The sequence below is a fragment of the Vulpes lagopus genome, chromosome 21, assembly GCF_018345385.1.
Source record: "Vulpes lagopus strain Blue_001 chromosome 21, ASM1834538v1, whole genome shotgun sequence".
Lineage (NCBI taxonomy): Eukaryota > Metazoa > Chordata > Mammalia > Carnivora > Canidae > Vulpes > Vulpes lagopus.
In genome coordinates, this window is record NC_054844.1 from 29,532,482 (window position 1) to 29,558,828 (window position 26,347).

The 26,347-nt window shown below is 41.2% G+C and overlaps 2 protein-coding genes across 9 annotated transcripts in view; one reads left to right on the forward strand and one right to left on the reverse strand.

Annotated features, from left to right (window-relative positions):
• The window catches only part of DNM1L (dynamin 1 like), a 52,784-nt gene extending 50,771 nt beyond the window's left edge, over window positions 1-2,013 (forward strand). For all 7 annotated transcript variants that reach the window (XM_041735976.1, XM_041735977.1, XM_041735980.1 and 4 more), the window contains one exon: window positions 187-2,013. In XM_041735976.1, coding sequence (XP_041591910.1) covers window positions 187-243 — 57 coding nt within the window. In that variant the 3' untranslated portion in view covers window positions 244-2,013. The remainder of the gene's footprint in view (window positions 1-186) is intronic.
• Window positions 1,164-24,847, reverse strand: YARS2 (tyrosyl-tRNA synthetase 2). 2 transcript variants are annotated; one of them, XM_041735983.1, is made up of 5 exons: window positions 23,860-24,839; window positions 22,254-22,421; window positions 6,554-6,709; window positions 6,082-6,252; window positions 1,164-3,493 (listed from the first exon to the last, which is right to left on the reverse strand). In XM_041735983.1, exons 1-5 carry the CDS (start codon window positions 24,636-24,638, stop codon window positions 3,334-3,336), a joined length of 1,434 nt encoding a protein of 477 aa, XP_041591917.1. In that variant the 5' UTR covers window positions 24,639-24,839; the 3' UTR covers window positions 1,164-3,333. The 2 variants fall into 2 exon arrangements, with proteins under 2 accessions (XP_041591917.1, XP_041591918.1); XM_041735984.1 differs by lacking the exon at window positions 6,082-6,252 and having other exon boundaries at window positions 23,860-24,847.
• Window positions 24,848-26,347: the final 1,500 nt, after the last annotated feature.

Below are 26,347 nucleotides of genomic sequence, written 5' to 3' on the forward strand. Positions count from 1 at the left end.
TCATATGATGGCTGATCTTTTTCCGGGGGTTGGTAGTTGATTAGATTTTTAGATTCAAATTCCAGAGAAGAAAGGGATTAGTATAAATCTACCCCATACCAAGTGGAGAGATTACCCCCTCCTAATTCAGATTCTTTGATATTATAACTGAATAAGCATCTATATTTTTTTTCTTTTTTAATACAGGCATTACAAGGAGCCAGTCAAATAATTGCGGAAATCCGAGAGACTCATCTTTGGTGAAGAGAATTATATAGTACACTGAGACTTTGTTGACTCAAAACTTGCTAGTTACTGCCTACTTGAGTAGAATTTTATTTATGAACTGTGTATTGCAATGGTATGAATCTGCTCATGTGAAGAGACTGGCTGGCTATAAACTGAAAATTTCACTCTGTATTGCAGAACAAATCATACATTTATCCAAATAATAAATGGATGTTTCTAAAGTTGCCCAGTACATATAAAATACATCAAGTCTTTCTTGTGACAGTTTCATTTGAACTTAAAAAGAACTGTTAATGTTCTAGTTGTACAAGCAGTTTGCCTGTGGACAAGATGACCTGTGTAATCTGTTAGTAGTCTTACAGCTGCTGCCATAGTCCTTCGAGAAGAACGCACCGAGACAATGTTTCATACAACTGTAATGCATGCACAATATAAACGGGTCTGGCTTTGAAAGATGTGAGTTGACAAGTTACTCACAGTCACTGTACTCCACCTGTCCTTCGAGTTATAGTTTATTGAGCTTCTCTGCAACGCCTTTGACGTGTTAGTAGGCAAGTTGAAGGCACAAGATCTGACATTGACGGTGAGGCGGTGTGCATAACATGTAGCTGTGTAGCCCTTCCATTTCTGGGTCCACATTGGCCTCGTGCGTTAACATATCTTTGATCCTTTCTTAAACCCGGAAGTATGAATTATAGTTTCCTGCATTAAAAACAACCATCTAGACTTGATTTTCAAATATCAAGTAATTCAGATACATCTTTTTTTTTTTTTTTTTGGTGAGATACATCTTTAAATTAGGTCGTTTACATCATGTTCCAAGATTCACTTGGAGGTGAAACCAAATCCTGTGCTGATCATTGAAGTATATCTTCTCTATTATTGGTAGTAGTTACTTTTGCTTCACACCAATAAGACACATTAGAATAGAGGTATGAAAATACTGGCGGAACTTTATTAACTAAAGAAAAACACCTGGACACAGCTACACACCTGAAGGCTTACACTACTAAAATGTATTCAGAGGTTGGGGGTGAGGTTTAGAACATATTCACATTTTATTAAGATTCCCCAGATGATCTTTGATAGGAATTACATTATAAATTTTAAGATACAGGTCAAAATCTTTAAGGCCTCTAGCTCCATCTCTTAACAGATACTATATCTGCGATACATAATTTACTCAACATGTTAACATTTCTCTTAAGTTATGACATTGATGAAGGAGGACTCCTGGCAGGACAATGTGTCTGTTGACTTGAGCTTCCAGCACCCATTGACTAGCAAGAAACAGGCTCAGCAACTGATCTCAAACATAAGAAAACAGATTCAATCTCACAAGATACGGTACTGTTCTAAATCTGTTAATAGTACCATCTGGATAGAATGCACACTACCTAGATGTTTGTTAGCACACACTTTAGAGTCACTTTGCCATCATCCGTCAGTACAGCCATCCATGATTTACTTCAGATGCTGTCAGAGGACTATCATCTCAGCCTTCTGAATCTGTAACGGGGGAAAAACAGCACCATTCTCCACCATATCCAACCTATTTCAAATCGAAAAGGTTACTTTTAAAAATAGGCTACGGTCATGTACTTGCTGGCACTACACACCTTGTACAAGAAAAGCAGAGGCAAGAAAGGTATGGGAAGTTAGAGAACCTTCCTTTACTGGCTCTCAAACTGAGGGAAGCTCTATGTTGAGATGATCTCTGACATTTACAGTGGACTGCTGTATGTTCTCGCTATGTAAATAAAATTGCTGGTATGAAATGACAAAGTTTTGTCAATAAATGAATTCTTCCTAACTTTGCTCCCAGAGAAAGGTTTAGATAAACTATAGTTTTTTAACATACACACCTCATTGGAACATAGTATAGCTTCTACTATATAAAGGTTTTACAAATTTTTTCCTATTCTCACAATTCACAAAGGTATTTATTAGTCCATCTCCAGTTTTACACATAAGAATGGCGATCCTGTTTCACATAATCCAGGTGGTAAATGCCTAGGATCTGAACACTAAAGCCATGCCTTGCTCCCTGTAAGGTTTTCTAGGAGGAACTGGATCATGAACCATTCTGTATTTGTGTTTCACTTGGTCCTCAAGGAAAGAGGGTGATATTACCTTGATTTTTCAGATGAGGAAACAGTTCTGAGAACTGGAACTTGCCCAACGTATATAGTGCTTAATTAGGTCTTGATTCTAAATCCTGAAAACTACCCTTAGCTTAACAAAACCTTTAGATATTCTCATATGATTAGATATTTGGTATAATGTTTGCTTCTATTTTCTCTCTAGTTACTTTTCAGTTTATCTCAAGTTGCAATCTGCTTGGGGACAAGAGTTGAAACTTAGTTACTGTTAAATATTACTAATAATATTAAACTAATGTAAGTTTCCAGATTTATAAAATACTGCTACCTTAGTAATCTGGCACAGCAAGGCTGTGAGTAAATTTAATTATACCGAGACACAGGCAAGGGACTGGAAAACTGGGTTAGAAATTTTATGAAAAGTACTGAGTTTTATTCTTTGAAAGGAAACTCTCTATAACTTCTTCTGCCAACCATGCCTTAATGTATGTAATACTTTTCTTCCTAAGGGGAAATGTTTGCTTCATAAACCACAAAACATCCAGAAATTTACGTTTCCAGTATTTTTCGCATTTCCGATGTGGACACGAGAGGGCGCTGCTGGGGTTGGTGAGTGCGATCAGGGAGCGACCCCTCCTCCCAGAGGAAGGAGCCCTTCGCTGCCCTCTTCCCCCTTCGCTGTTCTTCCTCACCTCTACAAGGACTGAGAAGCATAGGACAGCTCTTTCACGAAACAATTTTTAAAGGAGAGATGATCCTTCGCAATCACGGTTTTCTTGGTAGTCGTTACGCCTGCGACTCAGGAGATCAACCCCCTCAGTACACAAGCCCTTAGTCTTAACCATCCTGTGGAAATAATGGAATTACTCACGCTCGGAGGCCTAGGGCCTACTCCGTTCTCTCTGGTTTGACTTGCAGAGCGAAGCAGAAGTTCTGGAGCCAACCTCTGGTACATCTTGAGAATGTGATGGACAAGTCCGTCGAACCACCAGAGGATTTGTCATCATAGCTGAAGCCATTTTATAATGTAGAAATTCCTTTTTCCTATTTTAAGTAATGAAAGTCCGTTCTTAAGAATATGTTGTCCAACAACCAAAACACTCTCAGGATTTGTTACTTGTCTGTGATTTATGCTGACTCCACCTTCTGTTATCATCCGATACCTAAAAATAGAAATGTTTAATCAGAATCATCATTCCACTTACATTTCAGAGGTTCTCCAACTAAAACCACTTAGCACTGAATTGTTACCTCATGCTCACCCTACTGGGTTCTGCCCCCCCCCCCCAAAGGCTCTTCTAAAAGGAGTGGATTTAAGCCCTAGTAATCTTGTTCAGTGGAGAAAAAACCGGCGATTTCACAGCTCTACTTGGAACTGTTCAGTTAGTAATGGTTTAAAAATGAGAGGCAGAATCGCTTTCTGGCGAGTGACTCCCCAGTCAGAGCAAAGAAGCTTCCAAAAAGACAAGAGAGCAATGCTGCTTTTAATGAGCTCCCAGGAGATACAAGTAACAACTATGTAGTGCTATTACAGAAATCTTTAGGAAACTTGCTTACAAAACTAGAAAATCCTTGGAAACTATATTCTGAGGCTATGCAAATAATTACAAATTTTGTTAAAATTTTAAGAATTTTTTAAAAAGTGAAATTGGCTGACCTCAGAAATGGAAAATCAATAGCTTATCTAATTCCTGTTTAATAACAATTTTCTCATGGTTTATGTGAACAGGTTTTATTTATTGCCCAGTCCATTCAAACAACATTTCTAGAGCCTTGACTATGCACTAAATACAAACAGTACTGCAAACCAGTGGAGAGCCAGACAAACAATGACACAGTGACTCAATGCTAGCAAGCGCTAGGAAAGGCTGCTCTGGGTACACACTGGGTTGGTGGGGTAGGGAATCTTCTTGAAAGAAGACACATGGAAACTGGGAGGGGGAGGAGCAGTTATTCCCACAAACGGCGAGGAAACCTGGGGAATAGCTAGAAAGAAGCGAACTCAAGAAAAGAGGTCTAGAACATGAAAGGCCTTGGAAGCCCTTGTGAAAAGCAAATGTTCATTTTCTCTTATCTGAATGTTACCAAACGACATCAAGAAACTGCTACTACACATGGTTTTATAAAACTCAACAGTAAAACATGTTCTTTTTAAGGACGGATTTCTTTCTCTCAGAATGTGTTATTTTGGGCTATTTGCTATACTTTCCAGACCATGTTCTACATTTTGTTTAAATGCACAAACCAATCTTATTTAGCTTATACAATCTAAAAGTTAAACAATTTCAGTATTAGTTAAGAACTCTAAATTGGATATGGTGACATCTTAAGTTGTGGCAAAATTTCTAATCAGTAAATAAATATAAACCACTAGAAAAGGTCAGAAGAAAATAAAAATGCTTCTACTTCTATAGTAAGGAAAATTCTTAGAACCAGTGACTCACGGTGTGGAGGTATATGGTGCCACCCCCAATTCAGTGTACATTAAATGAACATATTAGGGAATCTATAAGATAGAATGGCAGGTGATACAAAGACAATGCATATTTTCTCTACATAGAATACTCTAGGGCTCTTTAGGATAAAGGCAAATAATCCACAACAAGGGGAAAAAAACAGCAACTATGACAAATGTCATTTATAATCATGAATATGGGGGCAGCCTGGGTGGCTCAGCGGTTTAGCGCCACCTTCAGCCCAGGACGTGATCCTGGAGTCCCGGGATCGAGTCCCACGTCAGGCTCCCTGCATGGAGCCTGCTTCTCCCTCTGCCTGTGTCTCTGCCTCTCTCTCTCTCTCTCTCTCGTTCTGTGTTTCTCATGAATAAATAAAATCTAAAAAAAAAAAAAAAAAAAAAAAATCACGAATATGGGCTCACAAGCATTTGACTTATGCTCAAACTCCAGAACTGGTTAGCACCCAGTTGTCTGGCTAACTAATGCTTTTCCTTCTAGGTCCCTGTTTCATAAGCATCAAGTATATGCCAGATTACCTTTTTGTAGAATACTTTATTCCCTCATACTACTATTCTACAAACATCCTACCTACTTCTTAAATAAGAAAACTGGAATTATCAACAGGAATAGTATGTAGTAATTTATAATACTAGTCTTAGGAAGTAACATCATATGCTTGCTTCATTTTCAGAAATTTAACTACTATTTTAAATAGGTTGGGCAATGCCTCGACTCCCTAAAATACCATGTAGACTGAATATGAGAGGGGTCATGTGAATCTGTTCATTTCCTTTTTTTATTAAAGATTTTATTTATTCATGAGAGAGGGGGGAGGAGAGCAGAAAGAGGCAGAGGGAGAAACAGGCTCCATGCAGGGAGCCTGACGTGGGACTTGATCCCAGGTCTCCAGGATCCGGCCCTAGGGTGGGTGAAGGCGGCGCTAAACCGCTGAGCCACCCGAGCTGCCCAAATCTGTTCCCTTTTGATCTCAAATTGTGACCATCCCTGAGCTGACTAATTGCAGTGCATTTACTAACCACAGGGGTCTCTTCAATACAGGCCTGCTGGAGGGAAAAGGGAGTTAGACTTACTGAGAGACAGGAGAGTTGGACTGGATTTTATTGAAAATTTATGGTATTTTCAACCATAAGTCAGTTTTCACTTTATTCTTGGACTAACCCAACTTCTGCCAGGAAGGAGATACCATTATGTTACTATCAGGAAAACACCCTCGGGAAACATATGCTGTGAAGATTTAATGTTGAGTTAACTGACTAGAAGTTAAATAATCTTACCCCCGGGGACCATCTGGAATGGCATTTGCTTTGCGGCATATATCTAGGACACTTGTTCCTGGGTCAAGAACTAATTCAGAAAATGATGCTTCTTTAAACAACTCTTTTAACTCTTGATCCGACATGACCTCCAGTGCATCTATGCTACTGTGATAGAGCGCTTGTGTACACCTGAAAAACACATTGAGAACCACGTCATGTGAGTGCCTGTCCACAAACACGTCCTAATAGCCAGTTCTGAAACAGCACCGTTTATCCTGTATAATTCACACTTCACTCAAGGTGATTTTTCTTTCCAACAGAGGCTATTCTAAAGCACCTAAGTCGAACACTGACAATCCTTGTTAGTGGTAAGTGACAAGGAAACACAAATGAATTTTCTCACACCTATTAACTACATGACTTTATCCAGTGCTATTCTAAAAGGCCACCTTTAAAAAAAAAAAATAAATAAAAAAAAATAAAAGGCCACCTTTGAGCAGAATCCAGCCCTTCTTGTCCATGAACAAGCTTTGTAACTTCGGCAGCAAGTCGTTTCTGAGGACCCCGCTTTTCTGGCTCTTTGTCGTGTAGCTGCATTATGTGGTCAATCTCTGGAAGGGGCAGAAAAGTGAAGAGCTTCAGGTACCTGAGGGACAAAAAATACAGTGCTCGTATATATGACATACCTAATTTTTGTCTCCAACTCCCTTACCTTTTAAAAAATATCCTGCCTACTTTTATTTTTATTTATTTTTAAAGATTTACTTATTTACTTTATCTATTTCTTTATTTATTTATGAGAGAGAGAGAGAGAGAGAGAGAGAGAGAGAGAGAGAGAGAGGCAGAGACACAGGAGGAGGGAGAAACAGGCTCCATGCTGGGAGCCTGACACAGGACTCGATCCCAGGAGTCCAGGATCGTGCCCTGGCCAAAAGGCAGGCACCAAACCGCTGAGCCACCCAGGGATCCCCTATCCTGCCTACTTTTAAATTTAAGATTTATTTATTTTAGAAAAAGAGAGAGAGACAGCACACGAAGGGGCAGAGGGAGACCGAGAGAATCCCAAGCAGGCTCCCCGCTGAGCACAGAGCCCAACATCGACATGGGGCTTGATACCACAACCCTAAAATCATGACCTGAGCCAAAACCAAGAGTGGGCTGCTTAGCCAAATGAGCTACCCAGGTACCTCTAAATTTATTTTTTATTATGAAAAATAAGCATGCACAAATGCACCAAAAATAAGATACCCATGCACATACCACCCAGACTAAAGGTGTTATTATTTTGCCATCTTTGTTTCAGATGATTTCTTTTTGAAAAGGCACAAAATAGTATAGCTCTAGATGTCAGCACCATCATATTCCCTTCTTTGCCCAGAGATAAGCTAATCTAAATTTGTACATGTCCTTCTTAAGCAGTTTTTTTTTTTAAAGATTTTATTTATTTATTCATGAGAGACCCAGAGAGAGGGAGAGAGAGAGAGAGAGAGAGAGAGAGAGGCGCAGAGACACAGGCAGAGGGGGAAGCAGGCTCCACGGACGGAGCCCGATGCGGGACTTGATCCTGGGACTCCAGGATCACACCCTGGGCCGAAGGGGGTGCTAAACCGCTGAGCTACCTGGGCTGCCCTTAAGCAGGTTTTAATACTTTTGTTTTACCTAGATGTATCCTTTAAAAAAATCTTTTCTTGGTAAAAAACATGTAGAAAAATATACAAATCACAAATACGCTTTAATGCATGAGAAAGCCAACATCTATGTAACCATCCTCTGTTTAGAAATACATTGTTGCCTCAACCCAAGAAAGCCCAGACTTAGCACATCTCTTCCCCCTCCAAATTAACCACTCTTTTGCCTTTCAAGCTAATTATTTTCTTGTTTTTCTTTACACTTTTACTATTCTGGTATCCCTTGGTAAATAGTATTGCTTTGTTTTGCCAGTTTTTAGGCTTTATAAGTAAACAGAATCACATAGGATATATGTGAGTTTGGCTACTCTGCTACGTCATTATGCTTGGTAGGAGAGCCACCCATGTTGCTGTGTGAACAGCTGGCATGTACGGCATTCTGTAAGTGACCATTTCTCATAATGTATTTATTTGGTCTACTCTGGATATTCGTGTTGTTTCTGCTCTTGGACAACTGCTAATAATGCTATAAATATTCCCATGTATTTCTCTCAGTGCATATGTGCACCAATTTATCTTGGGGATATACCCAGGAGAGGAACTGCTGGGTCATGGATTTATATGCATATTCAGGTTTGGTAAGCACAGACACGTACTCTTCCCAAGTGGTTCTGTAAATGTGGCACCCGTGCCGGACATTAAGCTCTTGATTGCCAAGGCACCATTTTGCAGAGACACTTACACCTCCCATAAACACACTGCTGGTTGTAGGCCAAAGCTAGAGGCAAATCAACCAGACAAAGCATCAGGCCACTGCCACACACGAAGTTTCCTTTTTAGAAAGCTCTGGGTAACTCAGATAACTGACCACTTGACTGACCCTGTTTCTCCCTTCCCACTCCCTAATTTCTGCTCTTATGTTTTAAATTTGCCAATAAAGAATGAACTCCCAGCCCCAGGAACTTCACCCTTCTTCCAAGGGCCACGCTCTCTTCCCCTCTCCCTAACCGAGACCTCAGAGTGCCACATACCCTCCAGGACTTGTAGGCTGTAAAATCTTGTTTTTCGAAGTTCCCTGATGGTTGTTGCTGAGGTGCATCCTGCAATTGTAAGAAGGCCAGTCCAGCCGCAAAACGGACTCAGGTCAGGGAAACGTCTGTAGGAGCTCACCATAAGTAGTACAGACTCGGCAGGTGCCCCCAGGCATTCCGAACTGCTAGCACCACTGTCAATAGGCTGCGACTGAACGGCCCGGCAGAAGGTACAGTCAGCAGGACTGCCTGAGAGCGCTTGCAGTTAACTGCAGGGAATGTCTTTGGCTTCCACTATCTCACTAACTTTAAGTGGCTCACCTACACAGGTGACACACACCATTTGGGAATGCAGCACCACTTGCTGGAGGCCCATCCCACTGGCTGTGCTTCTGCATATTGCCTCTGCTGTGGGTTGCCTGTGGGATCTATCCTAAAATGTCACTGCTACCATAAAAATTCAGTCTTTCCGGAGCCAACGTGATAGAGGCCATATGGACTACTGAGATGATTAGATCACTAATTATAAAGGCCTTCAATGACTACTATGTAAACGAGGGTCCTGCAGGCCTTGAGCCCAGGAGAGCAAATGTATGCAGACTGGATCCCAAGGCTGTTATTATGGGCCCAGGTGAGGCTTTGGGCTAATGGTACTGAGGAAAGGCTATTCCAGTAGGTAAGGAGGGAGAACACCCCAGCGACCACTAAATAGTGGGTCATAGTGGGACTATGGGTCCTAACCCAGACGAACAGAAGAGCCTTGCAATGGGAAACTAATGGCACCACGAAAGGAGAAATACAGCTGAGACTTGCTGTCCCCACATGGCCACTATGCTCCCTGCTGTCGCTCTATCTCCCTAACTCAATGAGATATCACAAGTCCAGTTCCTGGTGTGAGGTTGCTAAATAATTAATGGACAAAAAAAAAAAAAAAAAAAAATGTCCTGAATATCTTAAGCCAGTGCTTCCTAAGACCCCAGAGAAGGTATACCAGCTCCTAAGAAATACAAAACTTCTGTGAAAGCTTCCTGGACGTTGCTTAGTGCCACTGTGTACCAACACGCTAAGGCTCCAGTATGTGCTCCGGAGGCCTTGGGCTTTCCCAAAGATCCTGTACATATTGTGCTAGTGGAGGCAGACCCTAATCCTGGACCCTGGGAAGGAAGTCGGTCACCCATGAAGCGCGCTCACAGGGACATTTTCCAGAAACTACTTCTGGTAACAACATGTAAGATCATGGTAACAAAGAAAATCAGCAGGTAAAAATTGCAGTAAGTAATTACACCTTAACTGAAATTCTAACCTTCAAGATTTTGTGCAGAGGAAGGACAGAAGGGAGCTAATTGGCTATCATAGATTTTTGGCCTGTGCTCTAAAATGTTACGGCTGCTGAAATGTGCAACTAGTCAGAAGCTCTAGGGACCCGAGGATCTATAATCTGCTCAGAAAACGATCCAGGCTACATGTCTGTTTCCTCTGACATACCACAGATCCTGAGTCTCCTAGGCTTTCCTCTGAATGGGGCAGGACAGAGCAACATGTCTCAGGGGGTGCCTCTGCTACCAAAGGAAAAGTTGACGGGATTATTGAAGCCACTGATGAGGATGAAGAGATAAATGAAGACCGAGGCCCTCAGACCCACTGACATTTGCACGGCTCTCCCTCTCCTCTGGATATCTACTGCCTGGTGCTGTGCCCATCCTCTCATGACAGAGATCACTAAAGCCAAGGCTCACAGTGAATGGAAAATATTAGATTAGGCTCATTTCCTGCTGCACCAAGTTGGCATGGTCCAATACAATATGTTTATCATTTGTATGACCATAGTGATCCAAATGACCCCCTCTTCATTTCTAAAGCTGAAGAGGCCCCAAATGATCCTGAGTCCAGAGAATTCTTTTCATAAGGCACTCCCCCGAATTATAGAGCAGCCTTATTACATTTTAATGGGACTGCTGAAACCTTTAAAAGGCATTGGGGGGCCCTTGACATGGTTGCTAGACATCCAGGCACCCAGATACTTCGGACCTATGCCTTTCCACACCCACTGTCCCAGAGAAGGTTTCCCCTTGAGCAAATTTCCCTCAACAAAAAGGGCTCCCCACACCCTCCCTAAAAAATCCCCAACTTAATTTTGCCCCTTATGAACATACACAGGTTAACCTCTCCTAGAAGTTACAAAATCTCAGCGTTCTTAGTATTTAGACAGCCAGTCTCTAAGCTCTAGGCCCTAATACTAGCATTCTCCCAGCCACAGGCCCCTTCGGTCATCCATCCTCTTGTCACACAGCTGCCATCTATCCCCTGACTCTGACCCAGTCCCCTCAATGACCTCTGCCCTCTTCTCTAACCTCCAGGGTTGGCAGCCACCAAAGCCTCTACCATAGGAAATGGGTAGCTCCCCAGGACCCATCCCACCTCTCAGAGACAATGGCCCCATGCCACTTTGGTAGTCCACTGGGACAATAAAAATGCACAGTCCTCTCTGGCCCTATTAGGCATCAGGGCCCAAGTCACTCATTCTAGACAATACTTCTAAATTCTCAAAAGGTAAGTCCTTCTACTTATAGGGCATTACCAGTAAAACAATCAAAAGTGTACAAATCCATTCAGATGCAACTAACCACAGGGACCATTTACTTTAAACAGGTTCTTCTGGTGGTGGCCTCCTTGGCCCTTTCTCTCCCTATTTTGGGCATGGATGCACTGACCCAATGCCATGCCACAGAGAACCAGCCCAAGTTCTTAGTCATCTTGGTGGGATTTACCAAGTGGATGCCAGTGACTCTTCCTCCTGTGGGCAAGATGGTGAACAGCCCCCCAATACCAATTTAAACAGGGCACCAAGGGTCAATACCTTGTTATTAAAGATGTTGAGATGGAGTCATTAAGCCCTCAGTCTTCCCTTTCAATGGCTCCATTTGGTTGGTACAGAGGTAGCCACTAGTGAATGGTACCTCACCATTTACCTTCAAAACCTTAATATTAAGGTTCCTCCAATTAAGCTACAATTCCTAGTATTAGAGAGTTAATTAAGGACACATAACTCTGGGACAAGAAGCATACCAGCATTCACATTACATGGCTCCTAAAAAGAAAACAGACTGAGTAAGGGGCAGAAAACTCTTTTTTTTTTTTTTAGATTTTATTTATTTATTCATGAGTGACAGAGAGACAGAGAGACAGAGAGACAGAGAGAGAGAGAGAGAGAGAGAGAGGGGCAGAGAAATAGGCAGAGGGAGAAGCAGGCTCCAGGCAGGGAGCCTGACATGGGACTCAATCCTGGGACTCCAGGACCACGCCCTGGGCAGCAGGCAGGCACGACACTGCTGAGCCATCCAGGGATCCCAAGGGGCAGAAAACTTAACTGAAGAAACAATAGCTGAAAACTTCCCTAACCTGGGAAAGGAAACAGACACTTAGGTCCAGGAAGCACAGAGAGCCCCAAATAGAAGAACCCAAAGAGGTCCACACCAAGACACATGATCATTAAAATGTCAAAAATTAAAGAGAGAATCTTAAAAGTGGGGAGAGAAAAGCAAACAGTGATGCGTGAGGCAACTCTTATGAAGCTATCAGCTGATTTTTCAGCAGAAACTTTGCAGGCCAGAAGAAACAGGAGCAGCACAGTGTATTCAGAATGATGAAAGGAAAAAAACTAAAACCAAAACCCTTCCTAGCAATGGTATCATTCAGAATTGAAAGATAAAGAATTCCCCAAAAGTTAAAGGTGTTCATCACCACAAACTGGCCTTACAAGAAATGTTCAAAGGACTTTTTTAAGTGAGAAAGAAACTGTAACTAGGACTTAGAAAATTATGAAAGAAAGAAATTTCAGTGGTGAAACCAGATATATAGTAAACGTACCAGATCAATCACAAAGCCAGCATGAAGGTTAAAAGACAATAGTAGGAAAATCACTTATATTTACAATAATTAATTAAGCAATAAAAAAGATAAAAAGATATAAAATATGACATCAAATACATAAAGCATAGAGTGAATAAAAATGTATGCTTTTTGAATGTGTTGAAACTTAAGTGACCATCAACTTAAAACAAACTGCTCTACCCATAGGGTGTTATATATGAGCCTCATAGTAACCACAAACCAAAAATGTATAATAGGTATAGAAAAAATAAGAAGAACCCAAGCCTAACACTAAAGAGAGTTATCAAATCACAAGGGAAGAGAGCAAGCAAGAAAGAAAGGGATAGAGAACTATAAAAACAAGCAATTAACAAAATAGCAAAAAGCACATTACTATCAATCATTACTTTAAATACAATGGAATAGGGATGCCTGGGTGGCTCAGTCAGTTAAGTGGCTGGCTCTTGATTTTGGCTCAGGTCATGATCTCAGGGTCCTGGGACTGAGTCCCACTCAGGCTCTATGTTCAGGGGGAGTTGGCTTGAGGATTTTCCCTCTCCCTTTACCCCTCCCCCCCTTGCATGCTCTCTCTCTTTCTAAAATAAAATTTTAAATGTAAATGGACTAAATGCTCCAATCAAAAGACACAGGCTGACTGAATAGCTGAAAAAATACAAGACCCATCTATATGCTGCCTACAATAGAGACTCCTTCAGACCTAAAGACACAAATTGCAAGTGAAGAGATGGAAAAAGGTATTCCATGAAAACAGAAACAAAAAAGCTGAGGTAGTAATACTTATATCAGACAAAATAAACTTCAAAACAAAGACTGTAGCAAGAAACAAAGAAGAGCATTAATATAATGATAAAGAGATCAAACAATCATAAATACCTAAGCACCCAACATGGAAGCACCTAAGTACATAAAGCAAATATTAACAGACATAAAGGGAGAAATCAAAGGGCATCTGGGTGGCTCAGTCCGTTAAGTGTCTGCCTTCAGCTCAGGACATGATGCTGGGCTTCTGGGATCAAGTCCCACATCAGGCTCCCTGCATGGAGCCTGCTTTTCCCTCTGCCTGTGTGTCTGCCTCTCTCTCTGTGTCTCTCATGAATAAATAAATAAAATCTTAAAGAAAAAAAAAAGTGGGAGAAATCAACAATAAAGATAGTACAAGGGAACTTTAACACCCCACTGATAGAAACAGTTCATTCAGGCAGAAAATCAAGGAAACAGTGGCTCTGAACAACCTATTTGACCAGATGGACTTAAGAAGTATGTGTGTGTGTGTGTATATATATATATATACATACATATATATATATATACACACACAATACACATTCTTTTTAAGTGCACACAGAACATTCTCCACAACAGATTGCATGTTAAGCCACAGATCAAGTCTCAATAAATTTAAGAAAACTGAATCATATCAAGCCTCTTTTTTGGTATGAAATTATAAATCAATTACAAGAAAAAACTAGAAGAAAACCAGACATGCGGAGGCGAAACAATATGTTACTAAACAACTAATGGGTCAACAAAGAAATCAGAGAGTAAATTAAAAAATACCTCGAGACATATGAAAATGGAAACACGATGTTCTAAAATCTTTGGGACACAGCAAAAGGAGTTCTAAGGGGGAAATTTATAGCAATGAAGGCTTGCCTCAAGAAACAAGAGAAATCTAAAATAAACACCTAAAAGATTTAGAAAAAGAACAAAGCCCAAAGCTAGCAGAAGCAAAGAAATGCTAAAGATCAGAGCAGGTAAAAACAGAAACTTAAAAAAAAAAAAAAAATAGAGAAGATAAATGAAACTATGAGTTGGTTCTTTGAAAAGAAACAAAATTGGTAAGCCTTTCACCAGATTAATCAAGAAAAAGAGAGGACTCATATACATAAAATCAGAAATGAGAGAAGGTACAACTCATATACATAAAATCAGAAATGAGAGAAGGTACAACTGACACCTTAGAAATAAAAAGGATTATAAAAGACTACCATGCTTAGGGGTGCCTGGCTGGTTCAGTTGGTAGAGTGCATGACTGTTGATCTCAGAATTATGGGCTTCAGCCCCATGTTAAGTCTAGAGATTACTTGAAAAAAATAAAATCTTAAAAAAATAAAAGACGACTACCATGCTTAACCAAGGAGGTAGAAGATCTGTGATGTGAAAACTATAAAACATTGATGAAATAAATTAAAGATGACACAAACAACCCATGGATTGGAAAAATGAATATTGTTAAAATGTCCATACTACCCAAACAAACAGATTCAATGCAATCTCAAAATACCAACAGCCATTTTTTACAGAACTAGAATAATCCTTTTTTTTTCAAAGGTTTTATTTATGTATTCATTTGAGACACACAGAGAGAGGCAGAGACATAGGCAGAGGGAGAAGCAGACTCCCCGCTTAGAGGGAGCACGAGGCAGGACTCAATCCCAGGACCCTGGGATCACGCCCTGAGCCAAAGGCAGACTCTCAACCACTGAGCTACCCAGGTGCAAATAATCCTAAAATTTGTATGGAATCACAAAAGACCCTGAATAGCCAAAGTAATCATGAGAAAGGATAACAAAGCTGGAGGTATCACACTTTCATGTTTCAAGATATATTACAAAACCACAGTAATCAAACAGAATGATACTGGCACAAAAACAGACCCATAGATCAGTGGAACAGAATAGAGCAGAGATATAAATCAGATGTATGTGGTCAATTAATCTGTGACAAAGGAGGCAAGAAAATGCAATGGAGAAGAGTCCCTTTAACAAACGGTGCTGGGAAAACCAGACAGCTACACACAAAAGCATGAAACAGGACCACTTTCTTACACTATACATAAAAATAAACTCAAAATGGATTAAAGACTTAAATATTGGGATCCCTGGGTGGCGCAGCGGTTTAGCGCCTGCCTTTGGCCCAGGGCGCGATCCTGGAGACCCAGGATCGAATCCCACGTCGGGCTCCCGGTGCGTGGAGCCTGCTTCTCCCTCTGCCTGTGTCTCTGCCTCTCTCTCTCTCTGTCTGTGACTATCATAAATAAATAAAAATTAAAAAAAAAAAAAAAAAGACTTAAATATTGAGACCCGAAACCATAAAACGCCTAGAAGAAAACATAGGCAATGATCTGTTTGACATGGCCCTTAGCAACATTTTCCTAGATATGGCTTTTCAGACAAGGAAAAGTAAAAATATACTATTGGGACTACACCAAAATAAAAAGCTTTCACACAGTGAAGGAAAGCATCAACCAAACATAAAGGAGAAAAAACAAACAAACAAAACAACAACAACAACAAAAAAAACAAATAGGAGACCCACTGAGAGAAGATATTTGCAAATGATATATCCAACAAGGGATTAATATCCAAGACATACAGAACTCACAGAAGTAACAGTAACAATCCAATTAAAAGTGGGCAGAGGACCTGAACAGACATTTCTCCAAAGACAACACACAGATGGTAGACACATAACAAGATGCTCAATATCACTAACCACAGAGAAATGGAAATCAAGACCACAATGAGGTATTACTTTACATCTGTCACAATGGTTACTATTAAAGACAAGACACAAGTGTTGGTGAGGATATGGAGAAAAGGAAACCCTTGTGCACTGTTGATGGGAATGTAAATTGATGCAGCCACTGTAGAAAACAGTGTGGAGGTTCTTCAAAAAATTAAAAGTAGATATATCACAGGATCCAGTAATTCTACTAATGGTATTTGCTAAAAGTAAATGAAAACACTAATTCAAAAAGATATGCATCCTTATGTTTACTGCACATTATTTGCAATAGCTAAGATATGGAAGCAACCCAAGGGGCCATCAATAGATGAATGGATAGGGATGCCTGGGTGGCTCAAGCGGTTGAGAGTCTGCCTTTGGCCCAGGGCGTGATCTTGGAGTCCCAGGATGGAGACCTGCATTGGGCTTCTTGTGTGAAGCCTGCTTCTCCCTTTGCCTGTGTCTGTCTGTGTCTCATGAATAAATAAAATCTTAACAACAACAACAAAAAGACAGAAGAAAGAAAGGATAAAGAGGTATACATACAATGAAAAATCACTCAGCAATAAAAAATAATGTATCTTGCCATTTGTGACAACTCTGATGGATCTAGAGGATATTATGCTAAGTGAAATAACTCCAACAGAAAGAAATTCCACATGATTTCATTTATATGTGGAATCTAAAAAACAAAAATAATCAAAAACCAAAAAAGTAGAAACAGACCCACAAATCCAGAGGACAAACTAATGGTTGCCAGAGGGAAGGAGGGGTGGGGGGTGGGAAAGATGGATGATAGAGAGGAGATAGAGGCTTCCAGTTAAGGGATGAATAATCATATAATCAATGATTTTGTTTTAAAAGGACTATTATGGAAAATTATTATATGACCAATACATTGGACAATTTAGAAGGAATGAAAAATTCTTAGAAACATACAATCTTCAAGACAATCAGAAAGAAATAGAAAATCTGAACAGATTAATGATTAATTACTTGGAATGAAACTGAGTCAGTAATCAAAACCTCCCAAGAAACAAAAGTCTAGGACCAGATGGCTTCACACACGAATTCTACCAAATATTTAAAGACTTAATACGTATTCTCAAACTATTAAAAAACTGAAGAGGAAGGAATGCTTCCAAATAAACTGTATAAGGCCAGCATTACCCTGACACCAAAACCAGACAAAGACACTTAAAAAAAAAAAAAAAAAAAAAGAGTATTGCAGGCTACATCCTTGATGAACACAGATGCAAAAATCCTCACATATATTATCAGATTGAATCCAAAAATATATTAAAAGGATCATTCCCCACGATCAAGTGGGATTTATTCCAAGGATGCAAGGATGGTTCAATTTATGCAAATCAATTAACATGACACGCCACATTAACAAAAGATAAAAACTATATGATTATCTCAACAGAAGTAGAAAAAAAAATTTGACAAAATCCAACATCCATTTAGGATAAACACTCTCAACAGAGTGGGTTTACAGTGAACGTACCCCAAAATCCAAGTATGAAAATCCCACAACTGGGGTGCCTGTGTGGCTCAGTTGGTTAAGTGTCTGCCTTTGGCTCAGGTCATGATTCTGGGGTTCTGGGATTGAGCCCTGAGTTGGGCTCCCTGCTCAGCTGGAAATCTGCTTTTCTTTGTCCTTCTGCCCCCTCCTCTCTGCTTGTTCTTTCTCTCTCTCTCCCCTTCTCAAATAAATAAAATCATAAAAAAAAAAAAAGAAAAAAAAACCCACAACTAATATCATACTCATGGTGAAAATTTCAAGGCTTTTCCTCTAATATCAGGAACAAGACAGCAATGCCCATTTGCCACTTTAATTAAATATAGTACTGGAAGTCCTACTACAGCCAACAGAAGAGATAAAAAGCACCCAAACTGGTATGGAAGAAGTAAAATTGTTGCTATTTGCAAATGACTTGATACTGTATAAGAAAATCCTCAAGACTCCACCAAAAAACTACTGGAAGTATATCCAGTAAGGTTACAGAATGTACAGAATTAATATACAGAAAACTGTTCCTTTTTTATATACTAATAACAAGCTAGGAGACGAGGAAATTAAGAAAACAATCCCATTTACAATTGCAACAAAAAGAGTAAAATACCTAGAAGTAAATTTAACAAAGGAGAAACCTGTACTCTAAAAACTATAGAACACTAATGAAAGAAAGTGAAGATGTCACAAATAAATGAAAAAAAAAAATATATACCATGCTTATAGGCTAGAATAATACTGTTAAAATGTCCATATTACCCAAAGCAAACTACAGATTCAACGCTATCCCTATCAAAATATCAACAGTATTTTTCACAGATCTAGGAACAAACAATCCTAAAATCTGTATGGAACCATGAAAGACCTCAAATAACCAAAGCAATCTTGAGAAATAAAAGGCAATCTGGGAGTATCACACTCCCAGATTTCAAGATACAGTACAAAACCATAACAATCAAAACACTATGGAACTGGCACAAAAATATATACATAGACCAACGGAAGAGAATAGCGATCAGAGAAATAAACCTACACCTGTATGTTCAATTAATCTATGACTAAGAAAGCAAGAATATACAATGGGGAGAAGACAGTCTCTTAAATAAGTGGTGCTGGGAAAACTGGACAGCTACATGCAAAAAAATAAAACTTGACCATTTTCTCACACCAGACACAAAATAAACTCAAAATAGATTAAAGACCAAAATGTAAGACCTGAATCCATAAAATTCCTAAAAGGAAACATAGGCAGGAAACTCTTGGACATCTACCTTAGCATTATTTTTTGGATTTTCCCCCTCAGGCAAGAGGAACAATAGCAAAAATAAACTACTGGGAATATACCAAACTAAAAAGCTTTTGTACCACAAAGGAAACTATCAACAAAGCAAAAAAGGAACCTACCGACTGGGAGGAGATATTTGCAAATGATATATCCCAATAAAGGGTTAATATCCAAAATATATAAAGAACCCATACAACTCAACACCAGAAAACAATCTGATTAAAAAATAGTCAGAAGACCTGAAAAGACATTTTTTCCAAAAAAGACAGATGGTGAGAATACACATGAAAAGACGCTCAACATCACTCAGGGAAACGCAAATCAAAACTGCAATGATATCCTGCCTCATACCTGGCAAAACTACAATGATATTCTGCCTCATACCTGGCAAAATGGCTAGTATCAAAATAAGTTTTGGCAAGAATGTGGAGAAAGGGAACCCTCATGCACTGTTGGAGGTAAACTGGTACAGCCACTATGAAAAAGAGTAGGGAGGTCTTCAAAAAATTAAAAATTTGATACCATTCAGCAATTCCCCTTTCGAGTATTTACCTGTAGAAAACAGGAACACTAATTCAAAAAGATATGTGCACACCTATTTTCACTGCACTATTATTTACAATAGCCATGATATGGAAGCAACCTAAGTGTCCACTGATAGATGAATGGCTGAAGAAGAATGGAATATTCCTCAGTCATAAAAAAAGAAATCTTGTCATCTGCAATATGGATAGACCTTGAGGGTATTATGCTAAGTGAAATAACTCAGTAAAAGACAAATACTAGGACCTCACTTACATGTGGAATCTAAGAAACAAATGAACAGACAAATCAGAAACAGACTTATAAATACAGAGAACTGGTGTTTGCCAGAGGAGAGTGGATGGGTGAACAGATGAAGGGGATTAAGATAAACAAATGTCCAGTTATAAAATAAGTCACAGGATGAAAAGTACAGCACAGGGAATAGTCAATAATATTGTAATAATTTTGCATGGTGGCAGCCAGTGAATACAATTATTGTGGTGAGCATGTCATAACGTTTATGAATATCAAATCACTATGTTGCACACATAATATAATACAGTAATGTTAACTATACTTCATTTAGAAAAAAGGCACAAAAATTCTGATGCCTCTGAGTGCCTGACACTTAAGCTTTTAATTGCCAAATTATCCATTTTAAAGACATCCATTTTTAATAAATATACTGCCAGCTGTTATGATATAGCTAGTAGCAAACCAACTACATAAGTAACCAGGCCACCTTAACTCAGGAAGTTCCTCTTTTGAGAAAACTCTGGGTGATACAGATACCTGACCCTTAGAGTGCCCTGTTTCTCCCCTTCTTGTTCCCTGATTCCTGCTTTTGTTTTAGATTTCCCAATAAAGGGTGAACCTGCAAAACTCTAGGCACCTTACCCTTTGTCTCCAATAAGGCCAAGCCCTAGGTCCATGCTCCCTTCTTCTTTCTACCCAGGACCTTTCTATGTGGCCCTCTAAGACTAGTAAGAAATCTTGTTTTTCAAATTTCCCTGATGGTTGCTGCTAAGGTACATCTTGCAATCACAAGAACCACTAAGGTCAGTCCAGCCACAACACTGATTCTGGTCAGGGAAATGTCTGGGGCAGGGGGGGCAGGGGGGGGGGGGTTGGAGCTTGCCACAAGTGGCAGGTGTCCAAGCGAGTTCCTCAAGCATTTCTGGCCAATAGCATCACTAGCTATCAGCTGAGACTGATACAACAGTTAAGTTTATTCTCCCACCACCTTGGAATATTCTCATCAACACTTGGTATTACCAATTCTATGTTTATCCATTCTGGAAGGTGTGTCACAGTATTTAGTTGTGGTTTTATTTTGCATTTTTCTCGTCGTTATAAAGGCTGAGCAACTTTTCATGTTTTTGGCCTTTTGGATAGAATATTCCTAAAGTGCATGTTCAACTTTCTACTCCTGTTTCTACTGGGTTGTCTTATTCTTACTGGTTTATGGAACTTGAGTATAAGCTTTCTACACTTTTAGTACATGTAACTGATATTCTTCTGATATTCTTCTACTCTTAATGGTGACTTTCGATCTTAATTGTAACTTAGTCTAATCTACCAATATTTTCTTTGTTTCTCATTTAAGAATACCAATTAGGGATCTTTATCCCAGTTAGGAAGTTATTTTCCTATATATCTTCTGAACACATGATATCTTTTGTTACAGTTAGGCTGATATCTACCTGGAACTGATTTTTTTACACTGTGTGAGATTAAGTTTCATTATTTCCCCCACATAAGACATCTAATTATCCAAGTGGCATTTATTGAAAAGCTTGTTTTATCCTGCTGTTCTGTGGTGCCACAGAGATCAAGTGACCATAGATGCTGTAGTCTGGCTGGATTCTCTGATCTTTTCCATTAGTCTCTTTACCTTGCATTTAAGATTGTGCTTTAAAATCCAAAGATTGTTATTAGAATTAATAAGAATTGTCAGATACACAGTTAATCAAAGAAATTAACTGTATTTTTATACATTAGGGCCAAACAGAAAATGAAAATTTCAAAAAGATGTCAGTTCTTGATACATCAAAACCCTTAACTGTATAATCAAATACATTTGAAATAAATCTAAAGGAAAAAAACTTTATTGTAGTTTTATAAGGTATATTTTCCACGCTGGAAAAGTTATTTTTGGGAAAATTCACCTTTTCTGTTTGCAGGTGTATTTTTCTCATTAATATATATTCTTTGAAGAATTTAAGATAATATGAATAAGAAAATAATTTTTTAAAAAGGATTAAAAAAAATTTTTTTTTTTTAAGATTTTATTTATTTACTCATGAGAGAGAGAGAGGGAGAGAGACAGAGACACAGGTAGAGAGAGAAGCAGGCTCCATGCAGGGAGCCTGATGTGGGACTCGATCCCGGGGTCTCCAGGATCACACCCTGGGCTGAAGGCGGTGCTAAACCACTGAACCACTGGGGCCGCCCTAAAAAGGATTTTCAAAAGATGTTTAAAAGAAAAACTTTAGAAACAAAGGTGAAATCAAGTTTAGCCAAGTTGATAAAAGGAGTGAAAAAACTAAAATTGGCAAGTGATAATGTCTTAAGTACTTGCTAGATGTAGATCACAAACTTGGCTCTAAATTTTTCAGCAACCAAGAGGTTTTCTGCTCTAACAAAAAACTGCTTAGAACAGTTAGAATTACAATGTTCTACATCTTAAATAGAATCTAAACGAAAACACAAAAAACTATAAAGGGTACATAAAGATTGAATGGCTGAAATTATATCATGAGCTTATAAACTTAATTTTTCTCAGCACACTATTAGGAACTTACCTTTCTACCAAATTGTCCTGCTGTCTGACAAAGAACTGATACAATTCAAATGGAGAGGTCTTCTCTCTGTTTAGCCAAACAGCATTACCAGCGGATTTTCCCAGTTTTGCTCCGGTTGTACTTGTAACTAGAGGCACAGTGATTCCAAATACATCCTCTCCAGTCAACCTAAGCATAAAGAAAAACTTCATTAGGTGCTTCAAGCACAAGTGGTGGTAGGTTCTGCTAATCATTCTTCAGATTTCATTCTGGTGTCTTGCTTTAAGAAAACTTTTACTTTCTAAATCTTACTTTTTGTCCCTCTTAATTTTCACGGCCCTCACTCTGTTTTGGCATTTGTCATCCTAAAGTGCAATGGAACCAGTGATTCTGTGGTAGTTTCTGCAAAACCAGGGCCTAGGAAAAAAAAATTTTTTTTTTAGATTTTTATTTATTTACTCATGAGAGACAGAGAGAGGAAGAGACACAGGTAGAGGGAGAAGCAGGCTCCCCGCAGGCCTGATATGGGACTCGATCCCGGACCCCAAGATCACGCCCTGGGCTGAAGGCGGCGCTAGACCACTGAGCCACCCGGGCTGCCTCCTAGGAATTCTTTTTTTTTTTTAAGATTTATTTTTTTATTTATTAACTTTTTTTTTTTTTTTTTAAGATTTAGTTATTCGTGAGAGATACAGAGAGAGAGAGAGAGAGACAGAGAGAGAGGCAGAGACACAGGCAGAGGGAGAAGCAGCCCGATGTGGGACTCGATCCGGGGTCTCCAGGATCACACCCTGGGCCAAAGGCAGGCGCTAAACCGCTGAGCCACCCAGGGATTCCTCCCCCTAGGAAACTTTAAAGGCCAAGGAATAAGAGAGAAGCTGTGTAAGGGGAAGTGAGCTAGAGACACTAAGCATATTTTAAGGGATTTAAAAAAATGAGTACCACACGGCCCTGTAGAGTTCATCTCCCTCAAGAAAATGCGATCAAAAAATCTCCATTATTTGCCAAATTTTTGGAGCTGAAAAGAGTTTTGAGATGCCAACCCAAAAACTAACACTAGCTTTACGGAACCTGCCAGAGCCAAAGCAGAAACTCCAAGGAGACAACACGGCGGCGTTCACGCTCCAACAACGAAAAGGCAGTTTCTCAAGTCAAGAAACACAGCGGTCCTCCGGGGAAGCCGGATCTGAATCCCGACGCGTGGCCTGCTGCCTGCTGAGCTCTAAGAATGCGTTCCAGGCCTAGTGCCGTCAAATGCAGCCCTTTAGCTCCCGGTAGCCAATCACATTAACACCACTACAGGTGTAGTGGGGGTAAAACCCAAGAGGACGCCGAAAGGGCGTCATTCCCTGTTCCTGATAGTGGATTACAGGCTACTCGTGAGTGAATTATTTGGACACAAAATTTCGCCTGGGGCTAGATGCGCTTACCTTTTTTTTTTTTTTTGATTCATGAGACACACACACACACACAAAGAGGCAGAGACACAGGCCACAGGCAGAGGGAGAAGCAGGCTCCGTGCAGGGAGCCCGACGCGGGACTCGATCCCGGGACCCCAGCATCGCGCCCCGGGCCGCAGGCGGGCGCTGAACCGCAGAGCCACCCGGGGGTCCCGAAAGGCGCTTACTTGTGGATAAACTCGTATCCGGACATGATGTTGCCCAGCTGGTCGGACCCACCCAGCTGGACCCGGCATCCGTACTGCTGGAACAGGTAGTAGAAGTCGTAAGCCTGCAGCACCTGGTATAAAAACTCGGCCAGGCTCATCCCGCCGGCGCTCTGGAGCCGGGCTTGCACGCTCACGCGGCTCAGGAGCGTGCCCATGCGGAAGTGGCCGCCCACGGCCGCCAGGAAGTCCACCAGGTGCCGCTTCTGGTACCAGGCCGCGTTGTCCAGGACCGTGAAGCTTCCCCAGGGCCGCCCGTTGGCGAAGAGCCGCTGGTGATTAGCCACCACGGCCTCGAGGCCTCGGCGGAGGGCGCGCGCGTTCCCCCGCACCTGCTCGGGCGCCAGCGCCTCGCGCTCCTTGGTGCGGCCGCTGGGGTCTCCGAGGCGCGCGGTGGCCCCCCCGACCAGGGCGATCACGTTGTGGCCCGCTCGCTGGAAGTGAAACAGGCCCAGCAGCGCCAGCAGGTGCCCCACGTGAAGCGAGTCGGCCGTGGGGTCGAAGCCGCAGTAGACGGTCTGGGGAAAGCTGCCCGAGCCACGGTCCAAGAGCTCGGGCAGCTCCACCTTCGTCCCCTTCTCGGGGAAGAACTCCTTGAACAGACCCCGGGCCTTCTGCACCGCCAGCAACCCCTGAGCGCCCGAATGGGCCTCACGCTGTCCCAGGAGCAAGACTCCCGACAGGCCCGGGGTCCCAAACCGTCGGCCCCGGAGAAGGCGCCGCAACATGGAGGCCGCCATGTTGGACTCGGCACGAAGGGAATGCTGGGATATCAGAGCCCTCGCCACGCCCCTCGGCGCCAGCCTCTTGCAGTTTCTACGCAAGTTACTTCCGTCTTTTTCTGCGCATGCCCCGGCGGGGCGGTCACTTAGTTACGGAGCTTGAGTTCTCTGCAGTGGTTGGAGTTCTGACGACTCAAGCGAGGGTTCCGCTTACCCTGCAGTCACCTTGAATTAGCTAAAAGTTTTACTTCCTCATTCGTAACGTAGGTGTGTCTGTGATAATAGTTCCTATGCCAGGGGGGCTCTTGCGGGGACTAAGAGAGCGCTTGGCACCTCGTAAGCGCTCTTACAAATGCTAGGTTTTGTTGAAATTTTCGGGTAAAAAAATAAAAATTGTGATGCGCCGCAGGTTCCTGTGAATTCTTGGTTCCATGCAAAAACTTGTGCAGAGAGGCGGCGATGGGCTGGAAACCGGTTTAACTGAATGGAGAGATGCAAAGTTGGCGTTGGAACCCAAACTCCCAGTAGGGATTCCCCTAGGGGACGACAGCGCCTCAACCACGTGTATGCATCAGCTTCTCCAGGAGGTGGCAGGCTTGTCCGAGCTCTGGGGAGAGCGAGGTCACTACAACGAATGCAGAAAACCCCGTGTTCCATTTATCCGTTTAACAATTACAGGTAACCAGGCGGGACACAGCTTAGTGTAAGCGGGTTCAAATTAGTCATCACATTGCCACAGCATGACAGGTGCTATCGGTACTCCACTCACCCAGGATGGGGTTCTCCTTGCCACTTGGCTAGCGAGGAATCCAGCTCCAAAACCCGGTTTTAGGGTCCATTTCTGGGACCACTTTCAACACTAACTGTGTAAGGTCGAGTTGGAGATCTGCGTGCAGAAGGACCGTGGGGTGTACACTTGGAACAACATCTGTAATAGAGTGATGGAGGCAGGGCTGGGCTGAGGGAGAGAGTGAACTGTCAACAGTTTGCAGCAGCAGCCTCAAATAATCAATCCCATGCGGGCTCTGGAGCTAGGATTTCCTTTCAGATTCATTCTAAGTTGAAACAAGGGGCAGACCTTGTTTCTTGTCCAGCCATTCAATGTGGGATGCCCCTGGAGAGGAGGCAAAACCTTGGGCAAGGCTTTGGCAGAGAGCGGGATGCAGAAATGGTCTCAGCTGTGAACCATTAGCAACTTGATAAGCTCAGCAGCTGGGAGATTGGTTGCCCGGATCCTGAAGCAGGCTAAATTATTCCCTACAGGACCTTTCCATTACATAACATTATAAAGTCATTTAACATAATGAAATCTTCCTTAAAAAATTAGTTTCGGGCAGCCCCGGTGGCGCAGCGGTTTAGCGCCGCCTGCAGCCTGGGGCGTGATACTGGAGACCCTGGATTGAGTCCCACGTCGGGCTCTCTGCATGGAGCCTGCTTCTCCCCCTGCCTGTGTCTTTGCCTCTCTCTCTCTCTCTCTCTCTCCCCCTCTGTGTGTGTGTCTCTATGAATAAATAAATAATCTTTAAAAAAAATAAAAATAAAAAATTAGTTTCTTTGCATATATGATCATCAGTGAAGTGAGATTCTCATTCCCAAATGGTAACTGTGATAAGATTTGAGATGCTTATTTAACAGGCCATGCAACAGAATCCCAAATTCTGAAGAAAATAAGCAGGATGTGTTCTCTCATGTTCCTATTCAAAATATCTTAAAATTTGCAATCGTAA